The sequence below is a fragment of the Gymnogyps californianus genome, chromosome 1, assembly GCF_018139145.2.
Source record: "Gymnogyps californianus isolate 813 chromosome 1, ASM1813914v2, whole genome shotgun sequence".
In the NCBI taxonomy this organism is placed as follows: domain Eukaryota; kingdom Metazoa; phylum Chordata; class Aves; order Accipitriformes; family Cathartidae; genus Gymnogyps; species Gymnogyps californianus.
Window position 1 is genome coordinate 99224288 of NC_059471.1, and position 15363 is coordinate 99239650.

The 15363-nt window shown below is 40.3% G+C and overlaps 1 protein-coding gene across 1 annotated transcript in view; it reads left to right on the forward strand.

Annotated features, from left to right (window-relative positions):
* The window catches only part of DSCAM (DS cell adhesion molecule), a 443556-nt gene that overhangs the window by 327802 nt on the left and 100391 nt on the right, over nt 1-15363 (forward strand). Inside the window, exons 13-17 of the mRNA XM_050891759.1 lie at nt 22-218; nt 3292-3388; nt 4833-4961; nt 10464-10631; nt 14562-14632. Of these exons, the coding sequence (XP_050747716.1) occupies nt 22-218; nt 3292-3388; nt 4833-4961; nt 10464-10631; nt 14562-14632 (662 nt within the window). The remainder of the gene's footprint in view (nt 1-21; nt 219-3291; nt 3389-4832; nt 4962-10463; nt 10632-14561; nt 14633-15363) is intronic.

Sequence of the window (15363 nt, forward strand, 5' to 3'; positions counted from 1 at the left end):
TTTTGTTTTGTCTGTTTTTAGTTCCAGCTATGATAACTTCCTATCCAAATACCACCTTGGCAACGCAAGGTCAAAAGAAGGAGATGAGCTGCACGGCACATGGAGAGAAACCCATCATAGTCCGCTGGGAAAAAGAAGACCGAATCATTAATCCTGAAATGTCCCGTTACCTTGTTTCCACCAAGGAAGTTGGAGACGAAGTGATCTCTACTCTGCAGGTAAGAAAACAAAGTGACCCACGACTCATCTACATGTGTGAGAGTGTTGCTTGATTTGGTTTTGATAGGGATGCACAACTACCTCTGCCCTACAAGGTCAGAGCCCCACCACTCGCTCCACCCATGGCGCAGCCCTGGAGAGCTGGCAGCAAGAGGATTTAGAGGAAACCTCTGCATCTCACCCCCCAGAAAAATTAGTCTCCATCTTCCCATGCTCCGGAGGCAACAAGAGAGTAAGCGTGGCTCGCAGCCCCAGTCCTTTCTGTCTCAGGAGCAATGTGGCTCATGTCTTAGCCTGCCCTTCCTGGGGCAGCATAGCTCAGTTTTGAGTACACTGCTGATAAGCGCTGAGTGAATATCTGACACCTAGCTCTGATGTGTGTCAGGCTTACCTTCACCAAAATCATTAAGCTGTTTTGAGATAAAAATGCTGTCTTTTTAAAGTACTTTTTCTCCCTCCCTTTCACTTTGTGGGGCTTGTGAGACCATTTTACAAAGTCAGGTTAGTCGTTGGATTCAAAGTGAGATGGAAGGAAAAGGCACATGTAGATATGTAAGTAGTATATCTACTGCTGCCAGCAGTATTTGGCACTTATTGTACACAGTAGCAGAAGTCACCAAGCCACCTAGCAAACGGTCATAGTCTGCATCTTCACTTCTGCTTCTGTGACAGGCAGCTGCCTGGTGATGTGGGAACCATGCATCTCGACTTGCCTGACAAATCAGTGTATGGGACTCCGTTAACTCCGAAGTGGCTGACCTGGGTTAGATTGAGGGGGTACATGAGTGGCACTTCTGTTTTGAGGACTTAAATTTCCCTGAGATGCCATGGAAGCACAGGAAACTCCTGCTGTTCTGGTGTCACCTACAACGGGTGGGGCTATGATGTTGCCCTCAATATACCAGGATACAGCTTTTTCCGCTCAAATTTAAAATTTACCAACATGAGCAAGTTATCAGTCCATTCCTTTATATTTTTACATGTGCCTTTATGAAGTCTAAAAGAAATTTTTAAAAAATCATATAGATTCTCAGTCAAAAATCTTGGATTTTCCATTTTTCAGTCACATTCTTAAAAACATTTTTACCAGGCTCAAGGAAATAATTCTCTAGCTTTCTGGTGATTGTCTATATTCTAGTGTAACTCTTAAGGTATATCTCTTTCTTTACTAGCCAAAAATTGTGTTGGATGATATCCAGTAAAAATCTGTTTTTGCTCTCCGTGAGGGAGCTTTGTCATTGATTTCAATGAGAAAGAGTAAGTTCTATGTGTGACTTCGTTCATATTAGTATATTTGTGTTATGAATAATATTTAATTATAGGATAGACCCCTAGACCTCTCTGCCCTCATTCATCTTATTGACTTTAATAAGATAATGCCTGGGTGCACAACAGTATTTCTTTTTGGAAGGCTGGAGACCTGCTTGGAGAATTCTCTTCTGAAGCAGTTGTGTACGGTAGTGGCGTGCTACATCCATATGTATGTTACATACAAAACCTTTGACTTCTGAGAGATAAAATGCTCCCAAAATAGAAAATGTCAGGATTAAGGTTGTCTCTGAAGCTTTTAACTCAGTGCTTTTGCATGTGTGCATGATGATGTGATCTTTAGTTGTATACTCAGCTTTTATTTTTTCTGCAGGACCCCTGCCTCAGTCAGGCATGACTTGGATTTTCTCTGGAGTTGAAATAGGGTTGAGTAATGAAAGACACTGTGTGATGCAAGGCTGATCATTGAAACCAAACTTTTCACAGGTGGCCAATAATTGTGTGTTCTTTGTTTTCTAGGTACTTGCCTTGAGCCCTTGGGGTCTGATTTGCAGAAGTACTAAGCCCTCATAGCTGCAGCTTAACTCAATGGAAGCTGTTATGAACACATGAAATGCTATTTATTGCTAAGGACTCTGAGGGGGAAAAAGAAGGCCCTAGATGTATCAAATTGGGCTCTGAAAAATTTTGTTTTCCTATCTTAAAGCTCAGCCACACGTGCAACTTAACACAGCTTGACACGTTACCACATCTCAGATGATAACTCTCCAATATCCTTGTAGCGAGCGGGAAATGAATCCATTTATATTAACCAGTGGTGAATGAGAGTTGTGCTCATATTACCTTGGCTTTGCTGAGGAATAAAGAGCACGTGGAGTTACCATGGCTCAGCTAATATGTGGCAACTTGTCAAGCAGCCACAAATGTTATCATATGTCTGGTTCCTTAATTCCCCATACGAAATGGTGGTAATACTCTTCATGATGTCAGGGTTTATGAAAATAAATTCACTCATGTTTCTGAAATCGGTATTGCATAGATGAATCCACAGAAAAGGCTATGAGAAAATGAATAAGTCTGTCTTCAGGGCACAGTTTGAACTGTGTGCAGTAAATAAAGTGTGGAGCAGCACACTGAACAATGAGAAGAAAATGATATTTGGAATATCTGCTCATTTAAAAAGATTCTCTCCCTATTGTATGTTGAACGAAGCAGTGGTCCTGTAGAAAAATATCATTATGATCATGTATGTAAAGATTATGTATAACTTCCTATGTTATTAAATAATAAATTGAAAAGAAAGACCACCCAAAATTTTATTATGAGGCACCATGCTGAATACTACAGGGTTCACCACCAGTGTTTGAAACTTTATTTCCTCCACACAGACTTCAGCCACTTGAGTTATTTTCAGAAATAACTGGAAAAATTTGGAGGCAGCAGGAGGCACCATTTTGTATGGAAAATTTCAGCCAACTGTTAAATACTTGGCAAACTTACGAGTAACTGGAAACAAGACTCTTAATGAGAAGCTACAGGAATAGGTGGTGCTCCAACTCCTGACTACACATGTAGAGCTGATGATAGCCTGCTTCCTCAGCCCAGGTGTTGCTAGTTTTGATAAGTCTCAGTATTTTGGATGCTTTACTATGCATATGTATATATGTGTATAACATGCAATATCTATTTATTACCGTCAAGTAAAACAGTTTGTACAATTTTTCTTGCACCATACAGAAAAGCTGTTGGTTTATTTTCTCTGCGTGCTGTTCAATCAATCACTTCTTTTCAAACCACCTATAGATTTTGCCAACTGTGCGTGAAGATTCTGGCTTCTTTTCCTGCCATGCCATCAATTCTTACGGGGAGGATCGTGGAATAATTCAGCTCACTGTGCAAGGTAGGAAGAGGACAACATAAGGAAAAAAACACAGCTATTGTAGTACAGTAAGTGTATGCCATCCTTAGAAATCTGTTGGGGGAGGGAGGCTTTGATTCCTAATTAATTGTATTCCTCATTGTCAAAGAAATGAGGCGCCGCATTAAGATGCTCAGTCTTTCATTTTCCAGCATCCCAGATTAAATCAAAATGAAGGATAAGCTCAAGTCTTTCTAGATCTGTACAAATTAATAAGAGGAATTTTTCTTAAATACACTAGCTGACAATCTACTGAAGATGCTTAAAACTATCATCTGCAGTAGGGACAGTGGATACGAGGGGGTTACTTTTTGCAGGGAGAGGGAGAGGGTTGCATTTGTTTTTAAAGAACAAATGTGCTTAAAATACAAGTCTGAAATAAAGCAAAAGTGATCTGACTTATCTCTAGAGGAATGTTAAACCTACTGTGGATCTTTAAACAAAATATTTCAAGTTTAATCAGTCAAAATAAATTGTAATCAGTTTGCACAATGCAAACTCTAGGAACCTATGTTGCCTGGGGCTGGGGTTCCCCTCCCGCAGGGTTTCACTCAGGCAGACAGCAGCAAGTCCTGGAGTCGCTGAGATGACAGTATTTGAGATGCAGAGCACAGGCAGGAGTCAGCCACTGGCCACTGCGTATTTCTGTGCGATGCTTGTTCCTGTGCTTGTATGCCTTTGAGCATGCACACAACAAATTTCTAGGACTTGCAAATTTCTTTCTCCCCACCCTTGATTTCAAGTAACAGCAGATTTCAGTGAATGCCTAAGGCAGCCCTGTCGAAAAATTCAGGTGGAGTTGGGGGACAGGTTCTCAGTTACGCCATCGCTCATTTAAACTGCCTTGACAATTTAAACGGGCATCAGAACGGGTATAAATGCTATTTATTTACATCCTTAACTCTAGAGGCAGAAAGAGGCTTTAGTGTAATTTTATACTGTTATCAAATTATTGTTATTAAATTAAGACCTTTAAACATACTCAAAGAGATAGAAATTTTAGTCCCCCCCCACCGAATTTAACACTTTTCAGTTCAGTATTCATATTTCTACCATCACCTTTTGTGTAAAAACTGTAGAAATATCAGTGAAACGTGGTGTTCAAGGCAAAAATCTTTTCTAGCATGAGTAGTCCAATCTGGAGTGCTTTTAAGGAAATGCAACTCTATGTTGCATATAAGAAGGTTAAACAGAAGTCAGTATTCAAGATTACATCAGTGACTCCTAGTTGAAAAGTGACTTTTCCTCCCTTTGTCGAGTGTTCTTCAGCAGGTGATTAACTGTCTCAGGGTACTAATGAGTGACTGGAGAAAATGCCACAAGAGCTTACCACCAGTAAGCTATGCCAGTGCCACGCTCATTAATGTTATCTTGTTAAGACTACGGGCTTTCTTCTGGCTAAAACTGTGTGTGTGTGTTTACTCAGAGCCCCCCGACCCTCCTGAAATAGAAATCCGAGAGGTGAGAGCACGCAGTATTGCCCTCAGATGGACCATGGGATTTGATGGAAACAGCCCAATCACCGGCTACGATATCGAGTGCAAGAACAAGTCAGGTAGGAAATCTTCCTCTGAAGCAAGCCCCATTGCTAGTCATTCATCACTGAATTTGTATCGTAAAAGTTAATTCATAAATTGAAACTGCTTGATGGAAATTTTTACCATGGTTTATGTAATCTTCCACAATAAGATTTATCTTCATTTGTTGTCTTTTTTTTTGAGGTAAGGACGTTAAGTTTAGCAGTTGCTGCTTTTCCCTTTTACCAGAGAAACCTACACATAAAGGGAACAAATTTTGTTGTAAAACAAGCCATTCTAGGTGACAGCTGGTATGATGGTTTTGCTAGATGATTCTTGGTCCCTATTCTTATCTTTTCTCCATTTGTTTTTTTTTTCCTTTTTATTTCTATTTTTCCCTATAGAAAAAAACCTGCCTTTACAAATTATCTTCTCCTGTAGTGCTGATTTTTAGAAGTTATTTTCTATTGATATATGAGTACATGGCATCTTCCCTGGAAAATTAGCAGTGAGAAAGGGTAGTTACGAGAATTTCTAGATGAAGAAAGCTGTGTGGTAGTTTGCTGAAGCACCACACAGAGTTTTCAGTAACATACTGGAAATACTCTGAAGGATAAGATCAGTGGCACACATTGGCAGGCCATGCGAGCAGATACCTTTCTGCTAGGTCACCATGCAGTCACATCAATGAACATCTAATAACATGAATGAGGTGAATAGTTAAAAAAAAAAGAAAATGGAACCCCCTAAGTCAGGAAAGTATTCCTGTTCCTGTACGTATTAAGCCCCAAAATATTCACTGTCTATTGAAATCTAAAAACATTCAACGTGTGTTGGAACTATGTTTGTGGTGGAAGATCACACTTAAAATTAGGCACGTTGTTAAGCGCTGTCCCTGAGTCATGATTTGAGAGGGACTAGAAAGGAAATTGCAATGGAACAATGTCTTCATATTTCAAGCATGATTAAAAAGACACTGAGAAATTATATTGTACTATTTTATGTTGGAGTTTGTTGCACTATTTGTAAGGGGACGTCATCCACTAATAGGAATGCTCTGTGTGCTTATCAGTGAAACATTCTGTTTATCAAAGCAACTATAGTACATTTATAGTCTTCTCCCTTTAGTTCTGAGATGTAAAAATGTACTTGTTCATAAAATTCTAAAATTTGCCACATTTTTTTTAAAATTATTCTACTACCCATCTTTACTATTCTTCATTTGTCTATATTGTGTATTTCCTTTGTGCTTTACTTACTTAGGCAAAAATGTTGTGATGCTTTCATTACTACATAAAATATTTTCAAGAGTGTTAAATCATCAGTCACCGTTTTTGCATTGGCTTTGTAAATGAAATTGATAATATACAGGTGAGCATGGTGCCTGAAAGATGACAAGTGAAAATTCCCCACTGAGTCTGTGATCAGGAATCACAGCTTTGGAGATGTAACTAGGCAAAGATGCCTTCAGGGGACATGTATACCTAAAAGTTTCTGGGCTTTGTTTTCTTTTTGATTCTTTTCCTTTCTTTCCAACCACCCACCTGCTCCAGAACAGTTTTTGAAAGTCATTCTTGCCTGATAGGCTCCTTTCTCCCCTAAAACATCACTTGTATTTCTGAATCATGTAACTCAGCATAACCCCATCTACGAAGATTGAGCTGCTTTCCTTTGATTGAAGCAGTGGTGGAAAGGGACTTCAGAGCTCTAAAACGTCTTTGTTAAGATTTAGTTCAATGTTTTCAAGTGCTAATGCAGAATGCAGGTAAAGACTTGAGTGGTAATCACTGTGAACTTGCATTGCAAAATTATGTCTCTGTAAGACGGCATGATAAATCAATAGCGAGACAGCAAATGAAGCGCCATCAGATTGGATGAAAACATCAAGACACAACATAGTGATAAAGGTTAAAAAATTGAAAGAAAGAAAAAATAGTGGGTGGCAGAATTGGTGTTGGAGAAAATATTTCTTTGTATATGAGGACAAATACTGGAGGTCATGTCCTAAAAAGAGCAGATTATCTTCATCTCACCGCAAACAACAGAAACGTCATTTTTTAGAATCTGAGGCTGAATGTCTGGAGAAACTAGGATCAGGTTTTTGAATTCTTGCGCATGATTTTTGTCATTAATTAAATCGTCAAGAAGATGAAACACCAGAGATGGTTACTGAAGAACTTGCACAGGCTAGTTGGGAGAAGTTAGAACAAAGAAGAGGGAATTAAGAAAACTTCTCACAGTTTCCAGATATTAAAGAGACAGAAGAAAACTTAGGTAAGACATTCACAATCCAGATGGAAAGCTCAAGGAACATCCTGCCACGGCCAAAGTAAAGCTGTAAACTGCACAGTTGTGTTTAGTGAGAATTTTCCACCTACATTGCTTACCCTGAGGATTCAGAAATGGGTTTACAGCCGGTTGCATCATCTAGGCTTCTCAGGAAGGAAAGCTGCAGAACTGTTCAGTTTCAGAGAATGTGCAGGTGACCACATATCATGCATGGACTTCACTATACGGTGCTGCCCTCATGTATCCTATCTACCCCTGCCGTGCCATCAGACAAAAAAGACACATTAGTTACCCTCTAGAAGGAGCATGGAGTTGCCTCTCACATGGGTAGGTGGCATCTGTAGGGTCCAATTGCCATGCAGGAGCAATACGAATAGTGGGAGCTCAGCATTTCAGGCTGTTTCAGTAGTTAGATGCAATGCCTGTCTGTACAGAAATGTACCTGTGGCACTCAGACCTGGCCCTGCGTTGAAACACTGATGTGTAGCCATCAGACTTTTCCATCGGAGGTGTACAGAAAGGTTTGAACGTAGGAACAGGTGTGTGGGTCCTTCTTTGTGCCTCTCTCCTCATGCCTTTTATTTTTTAAGTCATTAGGGAAAGCGGAGTGGCAAAGCGCCCATCAGTTCCGCTTAAGTCCTGATCTGAAGGGAGAGGACTGTGCTTTGCGGTTTCTTGTGCTCACGTGTGAACGGAGCATCCTTCAGGACGCAGATGCCTTCGCAGAGTAGGGGGGGGTCCCTCCAAACCTGCCAAGGGAGCAGCGGGGCGGGCAGCCGGGGGCGGTGGCTGGGTGCAGTACCGGCAGCGGCCACCGGATGGCAGCGCCGGCCCGGGCCCGGGAGCGGGCAGCCACTTCCCCGAAAACAGCCTTGAAGAGCCGCAAATGGGCCCTAATTGTCTTCCGCAGAGTAATCCCCAAGCTTCAGTCTTTATTTTAGGAACCGGTGGAAAGCTGCTGGTTTTCATAAAATCGTAAATTTTTCATAGATCATTGTGTCAGCGGGCATTTTCTATAACACTGAGAAATGCCTGGGTGTAACATTTTATGATTGGAATAAAGAATAAGTTAAAAATTCCACTCCTTTTAACTTTTTTTATTTTTTTTGCTAGCCCATTGCTGCTTGTTTTCTGTGGTTTTTCAGTCTTTCTAGGTAAGTAGATTTTAGAGCTCTTTGGAACAATAATAAAAACCAGAAGAGCCAATAGTCAATCTAATACCTCACTCAATTACTTACCATGTGGACACGAGCAAATATTTTTAGGGTTTGCCAGAAGAAAACAAAATTAACTTTTATTTTTGTTTTTTCTTATTAACACTTAAGTTTTTCAAAACTGAAAACATTTTTGGAGAGAAATTGGTTCATTTCTCTCTGGACTGACTCAGTTTGGAGGGATTGCTTTTGTTGGTTTATTTTATCCTTCAAAAAGGGGATACATGTATAGAAATATATTCCTGAAGTTCATGCATTAGTCGTAAATAAACACTGGAGACCTACACTTAGAAGTACAGAAGACTGTGAGTTTTCATCTCTCTCTTTCTCCATGGTGTGTCATTACTTTACTAAGAATCACCAGAATTTTTCAAATTTGTTTATTTGATTTCAGCAGCTAATATGTACTACAGAGTCCTACCGCTCAGAGGTCAGTATTTCAAATAACCAAGTGAAAACTTAAGCAATTTGATAGTATATGAACTACATTAAAAGAAATTCTCATCATCCTCAATGGAAATTTAACACATTCTCCATACCAAGCGGGTCTTTTTTTTAAATTCCTTTCCTGTTGGCGTGGTACACTGGAACAGACAGAGTCTCCTTCTGCGCTTGTATAATATTTAACACAATGGAGTGTAACTGCTGGTTAAAATTCTGTAAAGTTTAAGAAATTCTGTGAAGTTGTAGCAAAGTGAAAGCACGTTGTAGCAGTGCTGCCTGCAGGTAACTCCTGTAGAGCTTCTGAAAGCACCTACAGAGGAAGCTGTGACAAACTCAGTTACGAAGGAAAAATATATTCAAGTGAATTTGGTTAGCACTTAAATGTCTGATTCCTAAATGTTTTCTGGGTAAACGAAGCCACATGGACAAGCAAACAGGCCCTGTAACCAGCCAAGCTGCAGATGTCATTGTGACAACTTGTGCATCTTTTAGCAAGCTCATATAAAAGAATTTACACAGTATGTGCAAATATTTTCTATCTGAGTGAGCTTTCTATTTTTAAACTAGTCTTTCTTATCTGCTGAGCTTTCTGCCATCCTGCCTACAGTGACTCATACTGTAAAACACTCCTGTAGAGCCTCCAGTGACAACCCCCATAGGATGCTGCAGAGGTTAAAGGAGGAACATCGCCTGCAGTAAGAAAGAAATGAAGGATGGCAACCCATAAAAGACATCACGATGCTTTAAATGGATAAATTCTATTATTTTGTTTGCAGCAATTGAATGCTTGGATGAAAAGGAGGGGTTACTGTGTTTAGCAAATTTCCATCCTTTTTCCTATTATACGTCTGGAGAATTTATTAAAATCATAACAGGCAGATGAATAGTAAGCATGAATAATAACAATGTGCTCCTCCTTTTACAGATATATGCAAACAGCTAAGAGGGTTCTACATTCCGCTTGTATTAAACTGCTCCTGCATCCTAACACGAGTCAGGGAAATAGCATCAGTCCTGGAGGGTGCTGAGCCCCATGTCTAAGTACTCCAAGCGTGTGCTCACTGTTCGCCTATGGTCTGAGCTCCTGGAATTTGGGATCAAACTTTCTGCCTGATCCCTGCTAGTCTAAGAGCCCTCCATTCCTGTTTATTAACTCCTTTTCCACCCTTTTTGGAGCACAACCAACCTTCTCAATGAGTGAGGATCCGTTCGGGGCAGCAGCTCCCATCTTTTTCACAATTGTTGCAATGTAGCAATGGTAAAGAAACAGTATGTACACACACACACACAAAACTGGGGCATCTTTGCTGCTCTCACTACCCCCTCCACAAAAGGCAAAGGAGTAGCTATTTCCTTGGATTTGCTGAACACCCTGGGGCCGAGATCCCATTGTTCACAGCACCACACTTGGAGCAGTTGGGAGTGCTGTCAAGGAAGGTGATTATTCAATTTGCTTGTAGCAGTAGGTATTTTCTGGGTTAATTCAGCAATGGCAGTATCCTGTTCTGTGAGATGGTTTAACTGCATGCTTGTGCTAGCGACGTTAACATCATCTTTTATTTGTCTGTTTTATTTTAACCTCTTATTAAATAGACTCTTGGGATTCTGTTCAGAGAACCAAAGATGTTTCCCCTCAGCTAAACCAAGCCACTATCATTGACCTCCACCCTTCCTCAACTTACAACATTCGCATGTATGCCAAGAATCGCATCGGCAAGAGTGAGGCCAGCAATGAGCTCACCATCACTACTGATGAAGCAGGTATGCTCTGGTTTTGTAGGATCTAAATTGTGCTGGGAATTATTGCTCTTTGACGTGAGGAACCTTTACTTGAAATGCTGCTTATGTTGCTGCAGCTGCATCGAAAGAAATACTGAATTGTTCCCATAAAACATTGTGACTTTTGCAACTTCATCATGCAGGCCTGTAATTAAAGCCATTCAGTGGCATCTAGTGGTCAAAGAAGACATTGTGCTCCAAATTTTCAGCCTGGGGTACTGGAAACGGCACACCTACATCTACAGTTAGGCAACTCGATCAACATCATCCTGTTTTAGTGGTGGTTCCTCCCCTGTGGGTCTTATGGCTTTCCTTAGATGTTCAGATATTAGTATAAGTAACTAATTTAAGCTACCCCCATTTGAGAACATTGATCTTCATGAACCAAATCTTCCTTTGACTATTCCATCCCCCAGCCCACCCACCATTTAGTTTTCTGATCACTGTATAAGTCAGTTGGCTGTCATTAGTTAATGTCATCCCCCTGTTCTTTGTTGCCATGTATTCTTCTACATCGTTACAGGTTTCTGTACCAGGAGGACTCTGCGGGCATTTTCACTTTGGTGGCTGGAGCCACTCTTTTGTGTAGTTGAATTGCTGCCTTCCAGTGCCATCTTATTTTTATTTCTTGGGGCTAGCAGAAGTGACAGATGGATAAGGACAGCACAACCTTGTGCATGGTACCACGTCCCAAGTCTTGCATGTTACGTGTGACAGTGGAAAAGACTTATGGGTGAAAAGCAGAGGGCTACAGCTCTCTATTTCAGCAATTAGGAATGAAAACGCTGAATGGCCGTAAATACTTCTGCCAGGCATATGTTGCAGTTGTATACAGTGTACAAAGATGTTGAGAGTAACCCAAGCAGCTTCAACACCCTTAGCCCACTGAAACTGGATGGAGTTACTCTGAAAAGTCTTGACCAGAGAGGAGCTTGCTTATTCGTATTTGAAAACACATTTTTATCTTGCTAATTTTATTTTTCCTGTTATCTTATGCTAAGTCAGCAATGCTTCTCTCTTTGGGGATTTTGAGAGGAAAACTGTAATGCAAGTATCTGGGTGACAGTGTCCTGGCAGTGAAAACCCTATTTCTTTTTCAAGATTCATGTTGGTCTAGGATTTGAACACCCAGTGACTGATTTTCTGTTCAGCTCATATGAATACAACTGTCTAATTCCCGCTTGTTTTCTCTGTGGGTGAATTTACTACAGTGAAAATATACCCCTTGTCAGAAGAACATGTTTTTGACTCAGAGGGACTTTCTGAATAACAACAGGACACAAGAGCTCACAGTGCAAAGCAGAATAAGCAGGAGAAAACATGAGCTGCATTTATTTTTTCACCAGGTGTCTTTTTTCATCCTAGGGGAAGGACAGCCTTCAGTGAACAGTGAACTATTCAATGGTGAATAGTTTGTTTGCAAAATATTTATCATTTGATCAGGGTTTTTCTCATCCTTTGTTCAATGAAAATGTGAAATCACTAGAGAAAGCAGACTATCCATTCTTCCAGCCAGCATCATCTGTATCCCCAAAATGCCCATCCTTCCTTGTGCATATACATCAAAGTAGAGGGGTGGGTCTTGGATCTACTCTCTCATTCTCTCTTATTCACCCATGCTTGGAATATTTCTTACTTGCTGAGTTTTTCCTGACTGATAATTAAGTTGTCAGGATCAGCAGCTGGCCTTGAAATAAAAAACCAGCTTCCCCATGAACAGGGTGGAACCTTAACATCATGTTTTATTCAGTTCTTTGTAACAAAGTTTCAGAATAATTGATCCTTTTGTCACTGTCTTGTAAGGAACCGTTTATTTGGAGAAAAAGACCAACAGTGTGGAACTGTATTCAAAAGTCACTGATCTTCCCAGGGAACAACTGGAAGAGAGGAGGTCAGGCTTAGGCAGAGTATGTGATGTTTGTCTCCTGGGGTTTGATTTCAGGTGGTGTGCAATGTACAGGAGCATCATTTTTTGATCACTGTTTACTTCTGTTCTCTGCTTTTACAATAGGAAATGGAGAACAGCATGGGTGCAGGGAATGAGAGAATGTAATGAGAAGGGAGCAAAATAAAGGTCCAAAAAAGACAATATGAAAACTGAACAACTCAAACCATGGTATCGGCAAGGGGGCACAGACTGTGTATCACATGTTACAGTGACCTGAGCGGCCTAGCACTAGCTATTAGAAAGAAAACTGTAAAGGGTCTCTGTGGCAAAAGGACAGTCAAGCACGGTATGATTTCAAAGCTTACAGGCCACGTCTTTCCCTCCATACAACCACAGTTAGCTCCTGTGTTGGAAAATAGACTGCAAGTACACACTTGCACTAATGCTTGTCAGAAAAACCAAAGCATTATGGCTGTTGTTTAATACTGAAATCAATAGAGGAAGCTGGGATATCTGGGTTTTCTTTATGTCTTTGTCACAAACTCTGTTTTACATTAAATATGTAAAATAAATGACTTCTTATTTAACATTTCACCATGGTATGCTGGGAACAGTTAAGTACTCGGGTCTGTAAAAACTTTTGGGGTCTTTCAAGAAAAAGTCAAGATTCTAAGGAGCACATTTTAAAACCCAGTTTTAGGATCAAATGCTTTGCTCAAATTCCACTACATTATAATGTACCCAGAGAAATGGCATTCATGTTTCTCAACAGGGGGGCAGAATCAAAGACAGGATTGAAAAAATTCATAGAGATCTCATTTTTGCCGGTGGATTTTTTCCTTTCCTCCTTCGTGTACATTAATGCAAGGGGAATGGAAATAAAGTTCTTTCAACCTTTGGAAATTTCCCATATGAAGGACAGTCAAGAATGGCACAGAATAGGGCATCTTTAATAACTTACACATATTATAGGCTGTATTCTGGGTCTCTCTGCTTTCATCAGTTAAAGCAAAATGTTCTGGTTCCTTTCACCACAGCTGTCATTTACTGCTGCTCCACCTCTAACAGCCCCATCTCACCCTTTTTATTGCTTTACTTCCTTTGTCATGCTATTAAACTTAATTTAATACCTTTTACTGAGGCCATATTCTGCATCAGGGGAACCCTCTACAGCAGCTCGAGATTACTCCATTCCTTTCTTCAGATCTTTCTTTTACAATGATTTACCTCACTGAGCAAGCAATTTACTTCACACCTTTCCGTTCAATCCCACTCAATCCTTGATCTGCTTTGTAGCTGCCCAGCTGACAAGTAGGTTCCCCTAGACTTGGGGCCTTCTTTTTTTATTCGCCTTTAAAGCATCATGCACACCATTGGTGGCGTATCAGTAGTAAATGAAACTCCTCCTGACTCAGGCAGGAGCTGCAGCGTGCTTTTTTGATCTGGCAGTTATTTTTTGTCTGATGTCCAGGCTGGGATACTTACTGGGGAGGGCAAGAGGGTAAAGTGTGCACATTTTTATGTATAAAATATTTGATACTTGACTGAATGTGCTCAGTCTCTAGTGAACAAAGAGGATCCCACTGGAAAGTTTGTGACATGATGAAGGCTGGCTGAGGAGCTCCTGTCTCACCTGCTTTCAAATGGGTTCTGCTGCCTTTCTGTCACCTACAGGGTTCTGACTGCTGAAAATATGTCTTGCCTAGTTACAAAACAGAAACAGCATTGTGAGCATATCACTAAACAAGAAAAAGTCACTATTATTCACTCTTATTTTATTTACCAGGTTGCTATGTTTTGGCATGTGTTGTATTTCACTGTTGGCCAGAGATGACACCTGAATAAGGAAGATGCTAGGCTCTGGTTTTGTTTGATGCAGTGATATCTTCAGTTTTCCACATGACATCGACTCAGTCCAAATCTTTGTGATGCTGGTGTGTTAAGTTGGTGACATACCATGTGAAGTGCTGAATTCTGTGTGCTGTGAGGGCCAGTTTTGATCCATCTCTCTTCTCTCTTTGCAGCTCCTGATGGTCCACCTCAGGATGTCCAACTTGAGCCTATATCTTCACAAAGCATTAGGGTCACCTGGAAGGTAAATACACACAGCCAAGAATATAGACTCTGACAGTATTTTGCTGCATTCAAAGAGATTCCGTTAATGGGAGTATTATAACCTCTGTGGGTCAGTTATTTTATTTGGGAGAGACCTTGCAGATACCTTTGCCGACAAATCTTATATTGGCCATTAAGACTCGTGCATTATGCAAAGAAAGAACCTTCTATTGGAGAGTAATAGCAGCAGCCGCTTGCCTGTACTGATGACAATAACATTTCCTACTTCCTTCTGATTTCAGAGATAAGGCTATGCTCTTGGAAAATGAGCACTCACAGAATTTCACTGTGGTTTTGGGCAAAATTTCCCCAAACCATTGGAGCCAATGGGAGTTTTTTCCCATTGCAATGGACTTTGGGATAGAGCCTTACTGAAAGCATGTCTGAACAGAGAGAGCAATATAGTGTGTCAGTATAGTCAATGAGAATTGATAAATCAGAGCAACTGATTTAAAAATACCAGCAACTGATATTATTTAAAAATCTGGCATGTCTTGTGACTCAGTTCATTTTTTCTAGATTTTGCCCAGTGTTTTGACAACCACAGAATGTTTTAAATGCTTTCAGTATGGTATCAGAGGTACTTAAACCATGTTTTGAATGGTTTTGTGCTATATACTGCTTGTACATTGTAGCAGACAGAATAAAGCTATCTAATTACTGTAGTGTAATCTCAATATGAATGGCAGTTTCCAAATTGTATTGATAATT